Source organism: Grampus griseus, assembly GCF_964374135.1.
Source record: "Grampus griseus genome assembly, chromosome: 16".
Classification (NCBI taxonomy): domain Eukaryota; kingdom Metazoa; phylum Chordata; class Mammalia; order Artiodactyla; family Delphinidae; genus Grampus; species Grampus griseus.
This window is the reverse complement of record NC_139010.1, coordinates 55,359,081-55,383,410: the sequence shown is the minus strand read 5'-3', so window position 1 is coordinate 55,383,410 and position 24,330 is coordinate 55,359,081. Positions and strand designations below refer to the sequence as shown.

Below are 24,330 nucleotides of genomic sequence, written 5' to 3'. Positions count from 1 at the left end.
GGCCTCTGGCCCACAGGGCTCTCCTACTTCTAAGCCCGCATTGCCCATTCTCCCCTCTAGGTGGCAGCACTGCTACCGTTGTGCTGACCAGCCATTGCTCTCTGGCATTGTCGTCTTGTTCATTTTCCTCTCTTGTTTTCCAGGTCTCTCCTGGAGAGAGACTGTTATGATGAAGGGGAGATCTGGATTTTGGACATCGAGGCCTGACTTCCCTTGATCCATGATTCCTCCCTCCGCCTCCCCAGGAGGCCTGGGCTCCTTGCTGACTCCCTGGCCTCAAGGCTGACATTTCTTTGGTGACAGACGTGCTGAGGGGTGCTGGGGGGTAGACCTCGAGGCCCCTTGAACTTGGAGAGTGGACCAAGCACGGAGGAGGGCCTGGGGCCTTGGGTTCTATGGGAGTGGCTGTGCCCTAAGAAGCTACAGCTCCCAGCCTCCAATGGCCATAGCCCTTCCAAGAGGAACGACCTCTACCCACACCCACCTCACCTTACACACACACACACACACACACACACACACACACACACACACACACACACACACACACACACACACACCGTCACATGGCTGATTGGACCCATAATGCACACCTGGCCCAAAGGCAGCGCACCTATTAGCTGGAGAGCAGCCAGTGACCAGTTGGCCTACATGAAACTGGCAAGCTGACCCTATCAGATTCTGTCTTGAGAAATAGAAGATTTCAATAGGAGATTGAAGGACTGTTGGGCTGTAGAAAGAGAGAAGCAAGGTGGGCATGGGAGCCCTGGGGGTCAGCTCTGGCTGTCCCTTCCAAGGAGCAGTTCTGGGGATGCCCAGCTGTGCTCTGCTGTCGACCCTTGGGCTCCTTGAGATCTTTGTTCTTCATGCTCTTTATGCCTAATGTGGTGTCTGGAGGAGCTTTGATTCAAACATCCTTCTCCACCGATTTCCTCACCTGGTCCCAGGTGCTGCTTGGCCATTGGGTTTGGGGCCCAGCACCCATGAGACAGACGTGCTTATCCTCGATCCTTAGGGCGCGGCTGCGCCTGCCTGCCATGTGTTGCTATGAGTCCATCTCCCAGATGCTGCCTGAGCCCAGCCACAGAGCATTCTGCTGAATAATCCGGAAGAGGAAGGTGGGTGATGATAACCTCACTGTCATGGACCAGCACGCTGAGCCGTGAAGCCCTGATGGGCAGTGGAACAGCTGACCAGGAGAGCAGGCGTTCCCCATGTCCCCGCCATCCCTCCGAAGCCAGCTTTGGCAGGGGACCTTGCCTCCATCCTCCTGGCACTACTGCTCCCATTTCCTTCCGTCCCACGGCTTCCTCCGTGCTCTCCTCTAGCCCTGCTCCCCTGTGTATGGGCTCATGGTCACCAGCTGAGCAGAAGAATCCCCTCCCCAGCTTCTAATGGCACCTCCAGATTTATCAGGATTAAAAGAGATGCTTTATAGGAAGAGAAAAGAATGTAAAAGAAACTAAACATGTAACTCTCTGAAGTAGCTCGTATTCATGGGCCCAATTCCTCACCCTCCCTGCATTCATGCCCTTTGCGATACATCCCATTGTGACAAAGCATAACGCCCCATCTCTGGAGGCTTAGCCACGTGAATGGCTTCGGCCACTGGATATTAACAGACATGGAAAGAGTCTTGAAAAGCACATGCACGCTGGGGTTTGCTTGCTCTCTTGTCTCCGCTGTCATCGTTGAGAAGGAGAGGGCCAGGTTAGCCCGCAGGTCCCTGGAGTAAGAGGATGGACCCGAGGAGCAGAGCCCCGCCTAGCTCAGCCAAACCCCCAGGCTGTGTGCAGATCTGTGTTGCTTTAAGCCACTGAGTTTTGGGATAGTTTGAATTTGGGGCAATACTAGCTCATATACACCCCACCCCCAGGTTCCAGCACCAGGAAGGGAAGGAGACTCCTTCCCTGTGCCCAGGGCAGGGCATCAAGCTTCTCTATGGGGTCTTGGATCTCGCCATCTCCTCTCCTCTGAGGGGGCTGGAAGGAAAGGGCAAGGATCGTTGTGAGGCCTCCCAGCTCTCCAGCAGGCTGAGGACACAGAAGCAGCTGGAACAGATGGCCTTTCGGGTCTCTTCAAGGCATGGAGTCGATGCCTTCCTAGAGAAGGCATGACGTCCAAATGGGTCTGCAGCCTGGGAGTTCCAAAGGCTGCCTCCGTTCCCTTGGGTGCCCTGAGATGAAGAGGGCAAGAGAGATCATCTCCCTGAGAGAGACTCAGAGATGGTGGTTTAGGAAATTGTGCTTCCTTCTGAGTGAAAGCAGTGAGAATACATCCCATATGTGGCCTTGTGCCAGGACACCAAGGGACACAGCTCCAGGTGACAGGGGAGGAGCAGGCTTTGACCTGAGCTGAGAGTCAGGGCTCAGTCCCCCTCCTCCAAAAGCTCCAGGAGGGACGCACAACCCTCTCTAGAATCTCTGATCTTCTGATTAAACCTGTTTTGCCCCTGAAGGTAAACCTGAAACTCTTTATTCTTTCATTTTCTTACATTTTTGTTTAAGAATAGTTTAAAATATTTGAGTGAAAAACAAAAGACTCCACCATCTTGTGTTCTCCTATTTTTATTGGAAATATACAGAATTTCAGCTACATTGTGGGCATAGTGGGCTTTGATGAGCTTTCCTGAGAACAAGCCACCAATTACAACACTGTTTTTGTGGCAAATGCATTGTGAATCCTAAGTAACAGTCCCACAAATGGCCTATTAGAGCATAAACCATTACCAGGTGGGGCATGATCATGTTTCCCAAACTATTTATTTCTAGAAGCAATCTGCATTTCAGTAAGATGTAAAGAATCCCAAACTTTCCTAAAGCATCTTTCATTATAATATGAAGCATAATTTATCTAACCTGAAAAAAAAAAAAAAAACCAGAAAAGAAGTCGACCACTTTTTCCTAAGCATTTCTTTCCCATGGTTCGATGTAATCCAATCCCAGATGTGCAAAGATTTCTTCTTCACTTCCTGCTTTGAGAAACATCCTCTGAAAGTATAACAAGACATGTGTGCATTCAGATATTTTTGTTAAGCATCTCGATGCTGACACAGTGAAAATATAACTTGTAGAACTGTTTTGTCAAAACAAATCACTGCCAAAACACATTACCCTGCTTCTGAGGATAGAAATTCATCTTACCTGACTTCCGTACTTTTTGTATTTTCCCACCCCCCAAAACTTAATAAGTTAAGGTAAAAGGATGACAGCCTTACATATTCAACTAGAGGCATTATTCTTCCTACGGATCTGTAGTTCTTAACCACAGTTGCTCATTAGAACTACCTGAAGGAGTTTTTTAAAAAAAATGTTGAAAACTGAGCTATACTCCAGTCCAATGAAGTCAGAAGCTCGGAGAGGTCTTGTCCTCCATCTGTTTAAGGGGGCTGGGAAATTCTCCTGTGCAGTCAGGATTACATACTGCTGCCATTGGTAAGGAGGAGCGGTGATTATAGGATACTTGTGTATGCTGGGGCCTCCTCCTGGCCTTCCACCCCTGCCCCGCTCCCGCCAGCCTCCCACCGCATGATCTCTGTTAGAGCAAGCACCACTTCTCCTCCAGCCCTTCTTATTATAGCACAGCGTTGGGCCTGTAGGAGGCACTCGCTTATGTTGAACTATTTGTTACGTGTCAATTTGTAAGTCTTCCTGCATCGTGTTATGTGAAGCTGTCTCCACTCACATGCTAGACCACTGAGGCTTTCCTGCCAGCATCCACAGCCCTCTCTTATGACAGCAGCACCTTGATTTTTCTTTGGGAAACCACTCCTCCCTACTCTCAGTCTCTGAGGGTCAGGTGGGGCTAATCCCACCTCCAAGGAGGGGCACATGACCCAAGCCTGGCCAATAAGAGCCATGGAAAAGGGTTCAGGGATTGGCACATGGCCCAGGCCTGGCCAGTGAACATCAGCTAGGGCTCTTGCTGGAACTATTAGGAAGGAAGCTCTTTTCTGAAGGGGTAGCTAAGCTAGAAGGATGGAATTTATAGGAATACCCTGCCTGAGAGTGAAACCAACACTGAGGGAAATTTGCATGATCACCTTGATACAGCCACACCTGAAGTCCATGTTATCCCAGATGCTACAGTATATAAGCCAAATTCTTTTCTTTTTTTTGCCATTTCCATTTTGTATTCGGTTTCTGACACTTGTGAGACAGCGCTAACTAAATACACCTCATTTAGACTATAAGCTCCTATAGGGTAAAAGCCATTACTTCTAGTTATTTTGTGTCTTCTTCCTCCTCAGAGCTCTGTTTAGTGTCTTTGATCACCGTAGGAAGAGTAGATCTTGGCACTTGTGGACTTAGTTGAATATTTAACTCTTCCTAATTCATACAGTAATCTATCATTTTGCTGAGGCAGCATTTGGACTACTGCAAGGCTAGCATACCAAGTGAGTCTCAGCTGGTGTGTGAGTCTAGCTGACTGCTCATCTACATCTCAGGGCAGCTCTGTTGCTCTCCTTCTTGCAGTGGACTCTCATTAATGACCTATATGATCACTCAAAATGCTAATTCTCACTGCATCTGAGGGGTACTTGAGTGATATTTGTGATTTGGGGGGATCCTTAGTTTTCTTTGGAGTTACTCATTGCAGTTACCAAGGATATACCAAACTCAATTAATATTCACTGTTGGACTGGTTCTAGGGGCCCAACTAGCCCATCATCTTTGAGTCCAAAGCCTCTGAGGTGCATTCTGGGCCAGGTGGGGGCTATGCTCCCATCAGGATCTTTCCAGCTGCCCTCAACTGTGATCTGTGCAGACAGGGCACTCGGGCAAAGGAAACTGAACCTGGACACTAAAATTAGTTCTGGAAAAGCACTCAGGGAGCCAGCCTTGGTGATGAGGATCAAAGAGGCCCATCTCAGGGAGACAGCTCCACCTTGGTCTTGTCATATAGAGCGTGGTTATCCAGCACCATCTTCCGGTCGTGTGTAGCATAGCGCCGGAGGTCTCTCTCAAACTGCTGGATAAGGAATAATTAAAATAAATTACTATCAGGACTTCCCTGGTGGAGCAGTGGTTAAGACTCTGCGCTCCCAATGCAGGGGGCCCGACTTCGATCCCTGGTCAGGGAACTAGATCCCACATGCATGCCACATCTAAGGAGCCCATGTGCTGCAACTAGGGAGCCTGCCTGCCGCAGCTAAGAACCAATGCAACCAAATACATAAATAAATTTTTTAAAATAAATAAATAAATTACTATCAAGTCTAGAATGTCTTCGGTATTATGTGTTTAGAGATATTTAAATCCCAATACAGGAAGTCCCCTATATACAAACGAGTTCCGTTCCGAGAGCACATTCGTAAGTCCAATTTGTTCGGTAAGTCCAGCAAAGTTAGCCTAGGTACGCAACTTACATCGTCGGCTATATAGTACTGTACTGTAATAGGCTTATAATACTTTTCACACAAATAATACAAAAAAAACAAACACGAAAAATAAAACGTTTAAAATCTTACAGTACAGTACCTTGAAAAGTACAGTAGTACAGGACAACAGCTGGCATACAGGGGCTGGCATCGAGTGAACAGGCAAGAAGAGTTACTGACTGGAGGAGGGAGAGGAGGTGGGAGATGGCAGAGCTGAAGGATCGTCAGCAATAGGAGACAGAGGGCAAGCTGCGATTTCACTCATGCCTGACGCTGATGGCTCAGGTTCTGGTTCCTTGCTGGAACCAGATGCACGTTTGCATCTTTGAAAGTTCACAGTTTGAAGGTTACTATGTAGAGGACTTACTGTAATGAAATGTCTACCTCCACTAAACATTCTCCAAGCAATTTTCTCCCCCAGGGCAATAGTCTACGATGACAAAGCTCCATGCTCACATGCACACACTAGACTGTAAGCTCTGTGAAAAAAGGAACCTGATTTGTTCTGTTCATAACCATATTTCCTCCTCAAATGACACCTGGCACATAGATGTACAGCAAATATTTGCTGAATGAATACATGAGGATTGTGAGGATCGTGTCCAAAATAATACCTGGTCCAGAGTAAATGCTGGATAAATAATACTTGGTGTTGTTTTTTATTTGGAATATCACTCATATAAAAGAGGATGAGGGGTTAGGAGACCCAGATTCCAGCCTGGATTTTGTTCCTGTCTGGCTGTGCATCTCTCTGCAAGTCACCCAGCCTCTCTGAATCTCGGTTCAGAGGGTGGAGGAAGTGCATGAGTAAGGTCCCCTCTGGCTGTAACATCCTCTCATACGAGATTCTGTAAAACTGATGGTCTGAGCCACCTGCCCCAGAGTAGCATCTCCTATGATCAGGGTGAGCTCGGAGGCTCCAGGGAGCAAAACCTGCAGCCTTAGATAGAGGACAGGGAAACCCTGGAAAAGGAAGACAATGAATGAAGTTGTCGTTGAGGTTAATTTTCCTAAGAAGCACAGATCTAGAAATGTTGTCCTTTCCATGTGGGATTAGGGAGCAAGGAGGGAATCATTGCGCCCTCTAGTGGCGAGTATGGGAAAGCTGGCAGAGACTGGGAACTGCCCTTCCTCACCTGGCTGTGTGAAGACAGACTTTCCAGCCAGAAGTTCTTTATAAGGGAGTGGAAGAGAAACTATGGCTGTGGAAGAATCAGGGTGAAGCAGATTCTGGGTGCAGTAGCTGCTGGCCTGTGAAAGTACAGGAGTGTTGCTTAGCACACGGCCTCCTACAGTCCTGGGCCACTTGCCTCCTGTCCCCCCAGCACTTAGAGCAACGGCTCCTCACACTGGGCGTGGGGGGAGGCTGGAGAGGATGGGGTAACAGGTGCAGTGAGAAGCCCCCCTTGGCTCCCCAGTTCTGTGTGGTGAGAGATCTATGCCTGGACTCCTCTGCTAAATCCTCAGGAGCATTTTTCCATATTCTGTCAGGAATTATAATGATGTCTTCCATTTGAAGGGTAATCATATTGACTCAACCAATATTTATTGAGCACCTACTATGTGACAGGTGTGTTCTGGATGCTTGGACTACAACAGAGAACAAAACAATGATGTCTGCCTTGGTGAGGCTTGGATTCAACAGGGGACACAAATAAGACACAGTAACAGCATAAGTAAATTACATGATATGTTAAAAGGTCATGCTGCGTACAGTGCAGGCCTCATAAAGGAGGTAGGATCTGAGCAAGGACTCGCCCAAGGTGAAGGAGCTAGCCAAGTGGACTCTGGGAGGAGCACACCGTGCAGAGGGAACAGCTAGAACAGAGGCCTTAGGGAGGGGCGAGCCTGCCTGGTTAGGGAGAGAGCAGTGGGGAGGAGTTCAGAGAGATGAGGGTGTGGGGAGACCACGCAGGGTCTCGTGGCCACTGGAAGGCCTTTACTCTGCGTTGAATGCGGAGCCCCTGCCAGGTTTTGAGCAGGAGAGTGACCCGATCTGACTTATGTTATGACAGGATCACTCGGCTGTAGGGGGCAAGATACCAGTCAGAACAGCTGTGGTCATAATCCGGGCAATGATATCCTAGTTAATGTTTATGGAGAGCTTACCCTGTGCTGGGTGCTGGGCTGATTTCTTGCTTTATATTAATTTCTGATCTACTCTATTATCACTAGTATTTAACAGCTTCTAAAAGAGTCTAACAATACTTCTAAAAGAACAGTATTAAGTATACAATTAGCCTCAGAATTGTGTTAAGATGAAGGCACTGTCTAATTAATCCTCATTACAACCCCGTGAGGTTGGTACTGTTATTAGTCCCATTTTTCAGATGAAGAAAGGAGGCCCAGAGAACCTAAGTAATTTACCCAAGGCCACACAGCCAATGATGGAGATAGGACTCAGACTCCTGAATCCCAAAGCTCAGGTTCTTTACCCTGGACAGTTCTGCCTTCTGCTTTACAAGCTCTTTAGTTTCTCTCAACAACCCTGTGAGATAGGCAGGGCAAGGATGGTGTCTTTTGTTTCAGATAAAGAAAACTGAACATTGAGCAGGGGCAGTGATACTACAGTCTGGCTGTATCACTGGTCACAACACACTTCAGAGGTTGGCCCGTGCGTGCTGCATACAGTTGTGCAAGTTGTGCACTGCAAAACTCTAGAGGGCGCCATTCACTGTGTAGTCTTTGTAAATATGCATGTTTCTTATGACAATTTTCTGGGAAATGGCAGTAAGGTATTTTAAGGAAGAGATGCCTTTTAAAGTTGGCGAAAGGGGGCCATTTGGGCTAGTAAAGAGGCTGGGGTAGCCTAGGCATCTAGCCACCATTGTCCATGTGTTTCCGGAGGAGAGAGTGTACCTCCTCTAGCATCTGACACAAACGTGGACAATACTCTTGAAGGAATCTCAGCCAATAAAGTCATGCTGACAAACGGCACATCTAGTTTGAAGAAATATGATTCAGAGGAAAACAAAAGCTTCTTTTGTTTGTTTTTTTAAACTAATGAAGTCCATACCCAGTCCAGAAATTGCACTGTACTTGGATGGTTCTAGAAAAACCTCAGCTTAATGTGTCCCAGTGGATGCATCCTACTCAAGAAATCTTTAGGGCACAAGATCCAAAGGAAACTTTGTCAGCTTAGTAGATGAGACAACCTGGTAACTTAATGACCCCAAACTGGGGTGAGATTAATAGGTGAAGTGGCTTAAGAACATTTCCCAGGTGCTGAAATCTTTGGGTTAAAAGGTGAAATTAAATTTCTAACCTACAAAATTTTAGACCAGATCTAAACCTGGTCACCCACCAACATGTATCCACCTGGGGACAAAACACATCGCGTTCAGCGGTCACATAAGCGGGGGCGTAAAGATGGTAACACAAGTAGCTACTGTTTGCTGAGCCCTTACCACGTTTAAACACACGCATCTCATTTAACTGGATGGCAAACTTGGGAGGTGGGCGCCACTATTATCCACAATATAGATGGGGCAACTAGGACTTGAAGAGGTTATAATTTGTTTAAAGTCACCCAGCTAAAAAGTGGGAGAGCTTAGTGCTCTGTTAGTGCCCCGCAGAGCCAATAACAGTAATTTCTGAGAACTCTGAGAAAAGAGAATAAAATGTGCTGAAGAGACGCCCATGTTCAAAACAAAGTGAACAAAGAACAACCATCTCTGCCAACGAATCCTGACTGGCATGACCTTGCATAACGCTGGGCTTCTTTTTGGAACTCTCCCCTTTCCCAACAGACTCTGTTCCCAGAGACGTATGTCTATCAAACAAAGTGCATTTATGATGTATTGTTTCATCAGCTTTTCTAATTTTAATGAATGAAAGATGCCAGCCAACGTTTTTGATTAGGGTAAGAAGCTCTAGTGCTGAGATCCTGTGCTGAAATGATTCCGGCTGAAAGCAAACACACCTGACATTTAACTCAAGGTTGAGGACAATTAATTTCTACGTCATTTATCATATAAAATCCTTTAACGACTCATGTCACTCAAAGCAACAGCCAGCTACATGGGAAAACAGTGTGGGGTGTTAGCTGGGAGGGTGGAGCACAAGCTAATGGGACGAATCTCGGGCGCCATGTCTATGAATATCACATGATGGGAGCTGGGAGCTGCCACTCGGCGAGCACTGGCCCCGTGCCTGGCGTGGTGCTGGGGGCTTCGCCAGCTTCATCTCGCTGGATCTCTGCAACCCAGGGAGGTAGAGGCATTTTTGCCCTGACTTTCCTGATGGGAAAACTAAGTCTCAGAGGACATGGGGAACTTGACGGAGATCACCTAGCTCGCAAGAGTCAGAGCAGGGGCTTGTGACCAGGTCTGGGATGAGCCACATTGTGCCTTTAGCCACCAGACTGCTTTCTCTGCTTCCATGGTTCTCATACTTTAGCTGCGTCACCTGCAGGGTTCTTCCAAACACAGATTGCTGGGCTCTTCCCCCAGAGTTTCTGATTCAGAAGGTCTGAGGTGGGGTGGAGAATTTACATGTCTCCCCTGTTCCCAGGTAAGACTGATGCTGCTGGTCAGGGGATCTCATTTTTTTTCTTCTTTTTGTGTGTGTGTTTTCAAAGCCTATGCAAGCCTTAACCTCTAGGTGGTATTGCTTCCTCTATATGCAGTCACCCAAGTCCTACTGATTTTACCACCTAAATAAGACTTGAGAGTCTTTCTTCATCTGCCCTTCCCAGCCATTACTTTAATTTAGATCTTTCTCATCCTTATCTAGACTGTTGTGTTATCCTCCTAGTCTAACTCAGTAGATGATTCAGATCATTTAAATAGTTTCCCTGTTACCTATAGGTTAAACTGTAAGATCCTCAACATTTATAATCCATCCCCACATTCTATTACCTGCCCACTTCCATATTGTATTACATTATAAATCCCCTGAGCGTGGGGACCAGTATCTTTGTATTCCTTATATTGTGAACATAATAACGGCTCAGCCAATAGTTGTTGACTTAATGAAGGAGGCAGGCTCTTGGCTTGGCAGTTAACTATACTTCTCTAGAATTAAAATGAATTACTCTGTGTAGTAGGAATAAGAAGATTCTCTTATTTTCATATATTAATAATTCACACATTATTATTTTATGGTAGTAATGTCATACATTCCTCCAGTAATATTAATTTGAATTAATACGATTTTAAGCTATTACATGCAGTTGTTCTGAGTTCCTGTAGAATTGTCTTTTTTTTTTTTTTCCCCCAGAAGGGAATTAATAGAATTGAGACATAACAGGAGCAGAAACACTTGGTTTTGGACATCCGTTGTGGTACAAAATAAAAAATTAGCAGTCATTGACTCCTTGTTAGAAACTTGACTCCTAGTCAAAGATTTATAAACTTTACCTTGTGTAAATAAGTCTGTAATCATAATCATTTATGATGCTCAGAATATACCAATGATTCATGAGCCACTCTAAGGGAATCGTGTAACTGGTATAAATCCGTACTTGGTTTTGTTTTAATTTGCAACTTTTCTTCTTAAAGTCTTTTTTAATCTAAAGTTTTGATGGGTACATTGAAACACGGTAAAAATTATTGACAGTTGTGACATTATTTTTATCAAAAATGTTTACATCATAAAAACAAGTTTCTTAGACTTATTAGAAGGGTAAGATTTCATGACAGATGAAATATTTAAGATATGCTTCATTTAATATATCAGTAAGTTTCACTAACTACATATTTTGTGTTAATTCATTTATTTTTTTAAATTGAGACATAGTTCACATACAGTAAAATTTACTGTTTTGTAGTGTACAATTCAGTGGCTTTTAGTATATTTATGAAGTTGTCCAACTATCACCAATCTGTAATTACAGAACATTTTTATCACCCCAAAAGAAATCCATGCTTGTTAGCAGTCACTTCCTTTTCTTCTCCACCTTACCCCTGGCAACCACTAATTTACTTTCTGTCTCTATGGGTTTACCAATTCTGGAGATTTCATATGGATTTATACAATATGTGGCCTTTTGTGTCTTGGCTTCTTTCTTTTTTGTGTGTGTCATATTTTTTTTTAATGTTTATTTATTTATTTATTTTCTTATTGGTCATCCATTTTATACACATCAGTGTATACATGTCAATCCCAATCTCCCAATTCAGAGGGGATCTCATTTTGAGAATAACTGTTCTAAATGCATCTGTCTCAGGTGACCATGTGCAGGTGGAATGCCCTGGTTTAGAGATTTCTGGCCACTTCCCTCTCTCCTGTCCACCCCCTCCCCCTTCCTTGTCCGTCTCCCCACCCATCCCCACCCCCACTGCCATTGTCTCTCCCCTGGGCCCAGGTAGACCCAGTCTACCTCTTCTGGAAAGCTAAGACCATCCCACGGATACAGGTAGCGCTTACCCGGGAGCCAGTCCAGCCCAGCAGGGCAAAGGCATATTGCTCGTAGGGGCACATGACCAGGTCCACACGGATGGCCTTCCAGGTCTTTCCTTCCTGTTGGGTGGACTTGTCACTGTCCACTCTCTGATGGTGCAATTTTAAAATCAGAAAGCATTTTTGAAAATGATCTAAAGCATCCACTTGTCTGCTTGGCCCCTTGAACTTTTCAAATGTCGACTCCACAAGGTCACAGTATAAAAGTAATCCCTGAAAATAAGCAGAAAGACATCAGGAAGAGTCCCTGATGCAGAGGGTCAGAGATTTCATATTGGGCTCTTAATGAACGCTCTTAAAGAAAGCTTTGCAGATTTAAGCAAAACGTGGGTGCGTTTTGTCCTTGCCTTGTGAGCCCACCTGGCGACACTAGCAGAGGGAGCCATGGAGTGGGTGTGTTACACTCCCTCTGCAGCAGAGGAACTTAGCGATTAGAGGGGCCAAGCCAAGGCCACTTCATGGCAAAGCTGCCAGAGAATCTACGCCCGCAAGGTCTGACGGCTGACCAGCGTTCACAAACGTGCCGCATTCCCTTAAGTACAAACCAACTGTGAACAAAAAGCCGTGCCGTTTCTATGCGGTTGTTGAGTTTTAGTGTCCCTGCATAAAATACTGATGACTAGGTCTACTTGGCCCCAAAGTTTGTGGCTCAGGCTCAGCCGCGTTGGGGCCTGATGACTCACTCTTTCTAGGGAGGACTTTGAGACTGTTGCTCTGCCTGCCTTGGAGACTCAGACAAAATTGGTGGCACGTCACCGAACGTCGCCTAGTCAGAAAGTTACGCCCAGCAAGCTGCCATCCTCCAATTCATCTGCTCCGTGGGACTTCCTCACGGCACAGGGCAGATGTGGGGTAGGGAAAGGCAGAGCTATGCAACTAACTGCTGAATCTGAGTATCAACTAGAAGAGCAAATAACCTGAAAATAATCTAGTCATAGCTATTAGGGTGTATGTTCTGTTCTCGGATTCTTTAGGTCAGACATTCTCAAATATTATCATCAGACGCATTTGGAAGGTTTGTTAAAGCACGGTTTGGGAGGTCCTGTCCCCGGAGTGATTCGTGCGGGGGCGGGGCGGGGGGGGGGGAGATGAATGTGCATTTCTAATAAGTTCCCAGGTGGTGCTGATGCTTCTGATCTAGGGACCATAGTTGGAGCATCACTCGTTCCATTTGCTATTGTTATTAGAAGCGCTTGGCATTTCCTGCGCAATCTACCCCCACCCCCAAGAGACATTGTTTCAATTCAACTCAACACTTTGAGGAGGGGATGCTTTTCCTTTTGCTGATCTCAGAAGAGGGAACACTTGGCCCTTCAGTGCCTCTCCCAGAAAAGGCATGAGGAAGAACCGGCGCCGTCTGAAGCTGGGGTGGGGAGTGGGGGGTTGTGGGGCAGCGCTGATGTCAGGAAGAGCCTCTGGTGCAGGAGGCAGGTGTTGCCCTAGGCAAATCTAACAACCACCTCCGGGAAGACACAATTCTGCTTTTTAATGAAACTTACTAAGATTAGTCAATATCACAACCTTTCGTGTCAATTTCAATTATGTAAATCTGAAAAGCTAGCTATTAAAATATCAAAACAGTCTTACTTTGAAGCCAAGTTTGTAACTTCCCTCCCCCCTTTAAAAAAATTCACAAAGCTGGCTTCCTAAAAGTTGTAAACTGTGTTTGCACTATCGCCACGTGGTAGTGACACTTTGGCTGGTCATAGACACACGGGCCACCCACCAGGCAGGAACCCAAACTACACCCAGCCAGCCCTCCCCTCTTTGGGGTGAATTGCTGGTGGCCAGTGGAGTCTTCTGGATGGCACTCTCCCCCCAAGATCAGTATTTCCAAGCTCTTTTCCTCCCCTTCTCCCACGGAGAGGTCTTCTACAAGGACCACATGTAGATTCATCTGATAGGCAACTGAAAACCATACCCATTGGCTGTTCATTCGTTCTGCAGGTGTTTTAAAACATCGTATGTGTATATGCGTGTGTCGTGTAAGCATGTGCTCGAGTGTGCCTGCATGAGATATAATCATTTTAATCTGGAAAGTGCAGATTTTGGTAAGAAAGGCAGGAGTGGGGAGTGAGGTAGAGGTGGAAGTTAACCATGATTCACAACAGAGGTGTTGGGGGCAGGTGGGGGCTGCAGGGGTGTGGACAGAGCTGGTGCCCGATTGTCAGCAAGGGAAGGGGAACAGATGCTCGCGTTCTCCCCTGGGTCCCCTCACCCGGCACAGTGCCTGGCTCTCCGGCAGAGTTCAGTATACAGTCGTGCAGGAGAGATCATGACTACAGCCACTGTTTAATAGGCATTTATCAAGCCCTGCACTAATTCTCTCAGTTAATCCTGCCATTAACAAATGAGAGAGGCTTGCTATCCCTGTTTCACAGATGAGGAAAGAGAAGCTAGGAGAGAGTCCGAGCTCCTACAGCCAGTACATGGCAGGGTTGTGCTTTTAAAATCCTAAATCTAAAACCCGCGTGCTTAACCTCTGCCTCCACCAGTGTCTGCCCATCTCTTTGCTTGGGGACCAGCAGTATGGCTGCCTGGCGGCCGAAGACAGACCAACGAAAATGAGGCTTCTTGTCCCCATCTCCCAACCCCATCCCATGTCGTGCTGGGACAGTCTCAGAGCGTGGGGAGGGTGGTGACTGTCTACCAAGGTCAAATAGGTCCACCCTTGCCAGAGCCCCTGATGGGGGTCCAGGCAGCCCTGTCTCCACCCAGGCCGTGGCTGGCAGAGCCCCTCAGGGTGCTGTCTGGCCATGAGAATCTTTCAGCTTTCCTGCTCGAGTGGAGAAGGAGGGCCAGCTTAGGTTCGGCTGGCTCTTTCTCGTCCGGCATTCCCCTGGCTCAGCCTATGACGCTCACGCTCAGAGCTCCTGGCTGTCTGGATCCCCGCTCCTGAGAGAGGGGCCTCGTGGGTGAATTTGGATCTGGTTCCAAAGTTGGGTCTTCGATTCTGGTACTCCTGGCACCAGAGTCGTGTGTTTCTTAGACTAACTGTGTCTGAGGTCTTCTTTCTCCTGTGTGTCAGGGAGATTTGTCCACACCCAGAAGATGCTAAATCACTCAGGAGAAATGAAGCTGTGCTGGAAAAACACCAGCCCCAGCCTCCTCAAGCCGTCCAGGCCTACGGGTTCCTAGGGAAGGGCCCTCTGGTCTCCTCAGCGCTCTCACTGGGGTTGGGCAGGAGTCAGGGCCCTGCAGGTGGCTCTGGCCACAGGGTCATCCTTAGTTCCCTCCACTGGGCAATATGCGGCCCGGGGCAAATCCGATCTCAGTGGGTGGGGGCTCCTGAGCCATGACCTCTGCTGGGCCCAGCTTACCCTCATTAGCTCACTTCTTCCCATCTCAGCACAAAGTCAAGGTGGTTATTGACCAGCATAGAGTTCAAGGCAGCCCCAACACCTCTTGGGCTGATTTTATCCTAGTCTTAGCCCCACCCCTAAGCTTGCTCTACCCTGGTTCACACCTCCCAGGTCTTCTCAGCACACGCTGTTCATTTTCTTTAGGGCTCTGATGCCTCCGCACATCCAGCAGAGAGACAAGCCGCCCTCGGCCCCTTTGGTAACAGGACGAGTGTGTATACACAAGCTCACAACCCGGACTCTAGGACCCAAAGCAGGTACGTCTCGCTGCATGTCACTGGCACTGTGTAAGCTGTTGCCAACAACTGAGAATCAGTTAGATGATCATTGCACATTTCCAAGGTCAATAGTGTGCCGAATCCAACGGTATTAACATAATTCTTGAGTGCCCAAACATCTACTTATGATCTTTCTTCTTACCTTTCTTTCCCATAAGTTTATCACTTTCGGCAAAAGTTGTTGCTCTTCATCCTCTGTTGATCCTGGGCTGGTAATTAAAAAATCTACATCATGCCCAGTCTTCTTACGCCTGATTTTAAAAATTGTATAAAATTGAAATGAATTAGATTTTTAGCTCTCAATTTAAAAAAGCCACCTGGGTTTCTATGCCCCATGCTTAAGGTTTGCAACACAAAATGCTCATGATGTATCTTTTAAACAAAAGATCCTTGGTTACACAACTCTCCTCCTTGCAAAATAAATTTATGACACAGAAAAATTAAAAAATCATATACGGTACGTATATGATTATGTACATGTGGGTAAAAATGGCAAAGATTATTTCTTCTCCACACCCACACGTGCACACACTCCCACACACCAGAGACAAGCTGGACAACAAGCAAACCAAGAATTATATTCACGTAACATGAGATAGGGTTCTTGCAATTACGACATAGACTAAGGGCATTTTCTTGGATTTGATCTTGTCTTCCCACTTTCTCCGTCACCTCCACAGCCAACAGCCACCATGTAAGAGGACCACGGGGAGAGATGGAGAAGGGTGTGGGAGGGAAGGAGTCTCTTTCTGAAACGGGGCTTCAATATCCAAAAATTGCACACATCTCTGTGAAGAGTTTATTTATTCACTCATTGACACAACCAATATTTCTCAAGTGCCTACTGTGTGCCAGGCACCACGCACTGGCTCTCACTGAGCACTAAGCTCCCGAACCTTAGTGGGGAAACACGCATACAAACAATTACTTGACAGCTGTCCAGGGAGAACTGAGGAGGTGTGCCTCGCCCAGCATGGGGAGGAGGGAGTCAAGGAAGGCTTTCTGGGGGAGGTGGCATCTGAATTGAAGCTTAAAGGATGAGGAGAAGTGAGCCAGCTGATGAGTTGAGGGAAACAAGCCCAAGCAGAAAGGTGGGACGGAGCAAAGTCACAGAGGCGAGAAAGAGCTCCGTGTGTGCTGAGAGTGACCAGCCACCTGGGGTTGCTGGAGTGAAGCATGAGGTGCAGGAGATGAGGCTGCAGAGAGAAGCTGGCGCCAGACCCCGGAAGGCCTTTTGTGCCCAAACTCCTGAGCATGGGGAGCCACTGAAGGTGTTAGAGCAGGGGAGGTAAAAGCAGCCGTCAGCATTATTTACCTCCGGAATCCTCCCGTCATGGTGACGAAGGCATCAGGCATAAATGCCCAGACGGCCTCTTTAACCAGCACACCGACTGCTTCTGCTTCGGCCCTGGTCACACAGCTGACAAGGTCTTCATAATAGAGGAATCCTGAGAGGCCATTGGACAGGTCAATGGAGAAAGGGACATATCTCGTGTGAAATGACCAGCCCTCAGTGAGAGGGGATCCGTCCCCACATAGAGCTAACGTGGCCACAGACATCAATGCCAAACTGTTCCCCAGAGACCGAGTGATCTGCGTTCTCTTGGTTGTGAATTTTTCATGTTAACAATGGCTCTTTGCTTTCTGACTGAGAGACTTACAATTTCCTGACTAAGGAAGAGGCAATATTCCATATCCTAGAACCAAGCTGTTCAAATCTGACTTCCTATTGAAGAACCAGCCCTCCTGATCAATAAGCTGTGCCCTATTATTTTAAAAAGATAATGCATAAAGATTAGGGGTGGGAAGATTTGGGGTTGCACGGTTATAGATGAATTACAGAATTGAAGTCAAGAATAGGAAGGCGGGGGCTTCCCTGGTGGCGCAGTGGTTAAGAATCTACCTGCCAATGCAGGGACACGGGTTTGAGCCCTGATCCGGGAAGATCCCACATGCTGCGGAGCAACTAAGCCCGAGCGCCACAACTACTGAACCTGCGCTCTAGAACCCGCGAGCCACAACTACTGAGCCCGCGTGCCACAACTACTGAAGCCCACGTGCCTAGAGCCCGTGCTCCGCAACAAGAGAAGCCGCCGCAATGAGAAGCCCGCGCACCGCAATGAAGAGTAGCCCCTGCTCGCCACAACCAGAGAAAAGCCTGTGCGCAGCAACGAAGACCCAACGCAGCCAAAAATAAATAATACAGTTAGTGTGGGGGCACTAACTATAATGAAAAGATTGATAATTTGGATTTCATTGAATATAAGAACGTATATTCATCAAAGGACATTATCAAGCAATGAAGAAACACGCTACCAACTGGGAGAAGATATTTGCATATTATGTATCTGACACAGTGCTGGTGGGGTGTCTGCTAGAGCTAAATCAATAGCTATTCAGCCTCTGACCCAGCAATTTCACTCCTAGGTGTATGCACAAGAGAAATGAGGACATATATCCCCAGGTACAAGAATGTTCATAGCCAAAACCTGGAAATAATTCTAATGTCCATCAACAGGAAATGGGTAAATAAATTATGATACCAATGGAAGAAAAATTGCTAAGAGGGTAGATCTCATGTTGTGTTCGTACCATATTTTAAAAAATCAATTTAATAAAATTAAACAAATCATGTATAAATGTGAAAAAAAATGAACAACAATTTCCATTTGGCTCTTTTTTGATACAAAAATTTCATCATGGCTGATAGTCACAGTACAACTCATTTGGTAACCATAAAACTCCTGTGATTACTCAGGATGTACCTAAACCAAAAGTCATGATTAACAGCAATTTCTTTAAGGACATATGCAGGTGTCAGGAATGAACATGGAGATAGTTTAATAATTTGTTGACACCTATGAAAGCAACTTAATTGGCTTTCCTTTTGGGTATGGTAGGGAGGTTAACTTATTACCCTGTTCAGGGTTACATGTGTGCTGTTATATTTCAGAAACCAATGTGGCATGTGAATCCTCAAGCCTCAGGGAATTAAAACCAAGTATGATTATAAGTAAAACTGAATCAGGGTTTCACCCCTGGATCGTACTTTCAACATGTTCAGTTAGCTTACCCTTGGCAAAATGCTAAACTATTCCCATTGACAAGTCCATTCATTGTAGCGCTGCTACAAGGGACACATAAAGCCTGGGTTTTTCAGCTATAAGTATGATAGGAAGGCATTCCTCGAGTTCTACATAAAACAAAAGCATTAGATAGTCGGATGGCCATCACTGATGGATTGAGAGAATAATAGCTGCTTCATTCATCTGTCTGGAAGAGCCCAAATAGGAAGAGAAAAATCCAGTTTACAAAGCTGGGGAATTGGGAGCTACTTGGATCCCAAGAGCATTCGGTGTCAGTTGATAAAGGTTTTCATCTAAGGGAAATACGGCATTGCCTCCCATTTTCTCTCTATGTGTTGACAGCCCTTACTATCATTCTGAGCCACGTTTAATACTTATGTATATTTTAATACTTACGTATATATTTCTATGGCAACTCTAGAGCTGGTGTCCATCACGCTTATTAAGTGTGCACTTTCAGAAGCCCAGAATATGAATGTGGGTCTTTTTTTCCCTTAGGCTCTTTTAGTTCCTATGTGGCATCTTATAAACCTTATTAGCAATTTTTCGGAGGCTAGCAACTTAATGAAGTTGGGGAATTCTATGGTAGTGTTGATGTGAACCACCAAGAATTGATTTCTTCCTCTCCTCTTCCTTGTTTCTTTTCATCACTTAAACAGAAGATAGCTGTTTTCTCTTTTCTTTTCTTTCTGGTCTCCTCTTGTAGAAGATTCCCTTACTTTCATCTGATTAAAAATGTTGACAACATCCTCATTCTTTCTAACTCAGAAGCCATAGTGCTCAGAACTGGGGCTGTGACTTCCTTTCAAATCCCAGTTATATTGTATTTCTATTGCATATTAAAAATAAACATTTAAATCATACAATTTTTGACCCTGTTTTTTGACATTCCTTGATTGAAAAAAATATACCAGGACCCTTCATAAATAGAAGTGATCAAGCCATCTTCAACCTCCGTGAGGCCCTGCCAGGCTTTCAGATGCCTGTCTCTACACTCTTCTGGGTTAAGGAGTCCTGGTTGGGTAGATAAACCCCTGTCTAGATTTCCACCATTTCCCTTCTATGTCCTGGTTCTTACAGTTTCTAAAGCAGATCCGTATTTGTACCAAGCAACAGCTCTAGTTCGTTCAAATATTCTTTACTCCCCAACTCTCCAGGTCAACTTTCTGTCTTGGATTCCTCACCCATACCTCTTACCCAGCCAGGACCCAAATATCTGAAAGGGTCAGTTCAGTAAGAACTAGATCAATGGTGCAACCAGGTTTGACAGCAGGATAAAGGAATGACAACAGCCCTCATGCAGGGTATATTTGCTCTGTGCCAGGCTAAGCGCTTTGCCTGCAAGATCTGATCTGTTCCCCACTTACGTACTGATGTTACCTCCCTTTTATAGATGAGGTAACGAAGGCTCAAAGATTTTAACTAACTTTCTCAAGATGACACGACTGGAGAGTGCCAGAGCCAGGATTTGGATCCAGGTCTGTCTGATTCCAAAAGCTTGGGCTTTTAGCCATAGCATGAAAAGAGGCCAAACAAGAGACCAGCTCACCAAGACTGGAGTTGACGTATGAAGTACAGCAGACAGGTCCCTACCACAGCCTGACCAGCCCCTGGCAACAACATGAGATTTTTTTTAGGAGAGACAATTCACCTGCTTTCTGCATTCTTGTGAATTTCAAAGTTTTGTCCGACCTTATTTTACTCAGAGATCTGAACCCCATCCTGAACCATTTCTCAGATGTCTTCAATCCCACTCCAAATACAGAAGTAAAGAGCTGAAACAAAGGGAAAGGCATGCCTTTAGTTTCTAAAACAATCATGTCAATGAAATGATACTTTTCAAGGTCAAGCGATTAAGAAAAGGTGTAAACAAGCTCTGACCTAGTTCCTCCTGAATATGACAAGCAGGTGGGCAATGGTAATCTTTCAGAGGCGTTTCTATTTCAGGAGGGTCCCTTCCTGACATATGTTATTACTAAATGAAGCAGAAGGGAGGAGCCCGCCTCTGGCACTGCCGAGGGCTTCCAGATATCCAATAAGGACTGCCTGCACTGTCAATGCGTGACCACAGGGATCTGTACCCAACCCTTGGCCAAGAGTGTCTTACACACACTCATGCACATTCACCCTCACAATTTAAAGACGGATGCACGTGTAGGTTGCGTGAATTCTCCACCATCACACAACTGGTAAGTGTCAGAGCCCAGACTCAACCCAGTCTGTCTGCCCTCTGAGCCTGGCCTTCTGCCCTCGACCACAGGTTAGCCTGAGCATCACTTCTGAACCCAAGGGATTGCTAGGTGGAAGTCTCTGGACCCTGCAACTCCAAGGTAGGGAACATTGGGAGGTAACAAACCCTGCTTCAAAGTAGACAAGGATTCAGTGAGGAACAGGTTTCTTAAAGAACAGGTTTGTTCTTTAAGAGTAGGTTTGTTTTGTCTCACAGTCTTAGGGTACCCAGGAGTGACAGACTCTTGGGAGGTAAGGTCATTTGTATCTCACCATAGCATGGCAATAAGCTCGAGCACCCGTATTTATTTAGGCATCTCCTTCCTAGACCACTGCTATGGACTGAATTGTGCCCCCCCCCAAATTCATATGTTGAAATCTTAACCTCCAGTGTGATGGTATCTGGAGATGGGGCTTTTGGGAGGTAATTAGGTTTAGATGAGGTCATGAGGTGGGTCCTCACGATAGGATTAGTGCCTTTATAAGAAGAGACACCAGAGAGTTTGCTCTCTCTCTGTGTCATGCGAGGACACATTGAGAAGGAGGCCGTCTGCAAACCAGGAAGAGAGTCCTAACCAGAGCCCAACCATGCTGGCACCCCAACCTCAGATTTCCAGGCTCTAACTGTGAGAAAATAAATATTTGTTGTTTAAGTCACTCGGTCTGCGACATTTTGTTATGGTACCCCAAGCTGACTAATACAACCACTTAGAATAAGTAATAGGATTAACTGAAAAACCATTTTTGATAAATACATATAAAAATCACGTACTTTGAAGGACTGATATCGTTCATCGTTTAACACAGCTTTAACTTCAGAACTTTCTCCATCTTCAATAATTTCCTGCACGAACAGTTGAAAAATATATTACCTTAGTGATGTTAACTGCAGTCTAAGATTTTCAAATCCCCAGATCTAGTAGCTTGATTTTTCATGAAATACACCTGCTGTATACAGGATATTTCCTTAGCTGATCTGGAGAAAACAAGACATTTCCTGCTTGAAAAATCTCAGGTTATTATATTTCCAAGGACCCCTTTACAATCCTCAAGGAGGAAGGTACAGAATGATTAGGGTCCAAATCTACAGGACACCAAACCAAAAGATTCACTGACAAAGGTGTGTCTAAATATTTGAGATAGTTTTCTTTTCAATTAATATAAACTAGCTGAAACAAGAGGACTTTTCATCTGAGCCGGTTAATTTTGGACCCACTGAAAAGCTAATCCGGGTTCAAGCCCTTATGATGTCCAGCTCAGAGCCACCCAACATCCTCTAAATAGAGCTGGGATTATTTCCCTTGAATAATTTACCTCGAGCTTGACTATATCGAAACTTACTCTTGGATGACCAATTTGCCTTGCCAGGGAATCCTTAAACATCATTAAATAAATAACTACCAAAATAAATAAATAACTACCCATCCCTGGCTCTCTTCCTAGAATATACAGGTAGAGATGCAGAATCAGCTCCACTGCCCATCACACCCACCACCATTCTGGAGGGCAATGTCCCCTGAGTGGAAGTGAGGTTCTTCACACAGCCTGTGTTTGAAGTCATAGCATCCTCTCCCGTTGAGCTTTCAGGTCACTATAGTCTTTCACTGTGATTAATGATACGGGAGAGTTATTTTCCCACTAGCTGACCCCACGTAGCTCCAGGAGAGAAAATACTGGAGTAGGAATTACACAAATATATATGTGTATCTATCTATCTATGTAATATATATGTTATAAAATATATATATCTATATAATCTATATTAGAGAAAAAGGAAAATAAGTCATGAATACCACATCTATATAGTTAACAGGAAAATCCATTAACTGCAACTCTCTCTCTCCCTCCCTCCCTACCTACCTATCAGGAGTTGGGATGGATCACCTTTCACCCTTACCTCCATGACACACTTCACTCTGTCCCCCAGGCAGGGAATTCCTTCTGTGTCCCTCATACTGATGATTGTGAATGGCAGAGATTTAAGTACAGAAGCTGCTCTAGTAAATTCCAGACAAAAGACTTCATTTTCTTTAAACTCATAATTTTCAGCCAATACCTCAAAGGCATCCTGAAGAATAAAACCAGATGAGCAAAACACAGTCTGTTTCTCGGCCCCTAGCCCCCGAGCCAGCAGCCACTTGCAAACACCTCTTGCTCTCTGTTAAGTATTAGAACACCTCGTGACTATTTCCTCAAAGATCAGGATTGGGTGTCCTGTACTTTTACACCCCTCCCTTGGTGGATGAGCGGAATGGAGTTGAAAAGACAGGCCACAGAGTGCTTTGTAAGGAAACTTTGCGCTCTCTGCCATTAGATATTCAGGAGTGATATAACTATAAAATGATACTGTGCTCATTGCATCTTCCTAGTTGTTACTTGGCACGATCCTTCCCTCTTTGCTGACTGTCCCCGCAGCCTGTGGCCAGGATTCTGTCTTGATCACTGGGAAGCCCCATCTCTTATTTCATGCGTGAAATATAGTCAGCACTTAGCACAGGCTTGTTGAATGAATGGGTATAATCATAAGTGGCGCAAACCCACAGGCAGGGTTATTTAAGGTAGGGGGTTATTTAAGGTAGGGCACGTTTGCATTTCTGGCAGAGGAGGAAGCAGCTGCAGCTGTGCGGCCTGATGCTCAGTGTGCCCAGTAGCTGCAATTTCCTGGTGCTCCTTGCACACGTGGGGCTAGAAGACTACAAAGGAGAAGTTTTGTATTTGATATACTAATGCCTGTTTTATCTGTCTGACTACTGACTCTAGGCTGGAGGACAAGCAGTTATAGGCTTGTTCGGGTCATTTGAAACATAATTATTGAATTTCAGGGCTGAATTTAGAGATGATCTATAGCTAATTCCTTTTTGAGCAGATGAGGAAACTGAGGCTCAGAGAGAGGAATTGACTTGCCCCAGCTAGTTAATATCAGAGAGGCTGAATCCAGGTCTGCTGACTCTCAATCCTCTGGCTTCCCAGCAAAGCTATTTATGCACAATTGCTATTTCTATGTAATTTGCTCTTACTATGTAATGGACTAATTACAGTACATATTTGTTCTTTCAGAATATTTGCCTTTGATAACTGTTGCGTCCATTAATGACAACTCCCGATAGATAGTAACCTACTGTCTCTAAAGAATGTGCTCCATATATATTTGTCTATTTCCATGACAAAAGGAGACCCATTCTTGACAGAAAGAGGAACCAGAGATCAGGTTAGAGGAGTGGGTAAGGGTGTGAAAAACATTCCTAGATTTTCAGGAATATTCATAACTTAATTTGGAGATTCATGGAAAGAAGCAGAAAGCCCTGCGTTTGCTCTAGGTGTTGTTGTAAATCTCCATTACCGTGAACATGTGGTTCCAGTTGTTTAAAGTGGTTTTTCTCTGACACGCGTACTGAGAGATCTTTTTTACAGCAAGTGGTGGAGTCTTCTGGAAGTCCGGGTTGGGAGTAGCTGAATAGTCTGTTCTCACCTAAACAAATGCATAAGCATCCATTTTAAATAACAATTAATAGTGGTAATAATAATAGATGTGTGTGAAGAAAAAGGCAGTTTGATGGTAATTGTCTCTGGAAAGAGAATAAAATCATAGGAGG

General features: G+C 45.4%; 1 protein-coding gene across 1 annotated transcript in view; it reads right to left on the bottom strand.

Moving 5' to 3' along the window:
- Positions 1–2,903: 2,903 nt before the first annotated feature.
- DNTT (DNA nucleotidylexotransferase) overlaps positions 2,904–24,330 on the bottom strand; it is a gene marked incomplete at both ends in the record, with an annotated part of 34,343 nt that continues 12,916 nt past the window's right edge. The window contains 9 exons of the mRNA XM_082673902.1: positions 2,904–2,990; positions 4,888–4,971; positions 11,750–11,995; positions 15,565–15,673; positions 16,738–16,870; positions 20,160–20,283; positions 21,510–21,581; positions 22,635–22,805; positions 24,078–24,206. Of these exons, the coding sequence (XP_082530028.1) occupies positions 2,904–2,990; positions 4,888–4,971; positions 11,750–11,995; positions 15,565–15,673; positions 16,738–16,870; positions 20,160–20,283; positions 21,510–21,581; positions 22,635–22,805; positions 24,078–24,206 (1,155 nt within the window). The remainder of the gene's footprint in view (positions 2,991–4,887; positions 4,972–11,749; positions 11,996–15,564; positions 15,674–16,737; positions 16,871–20,159; positions 20,284–21,509; positions 21,582–22,634; positions 22,806–24,077; positions 24,207–24,330) is intronic.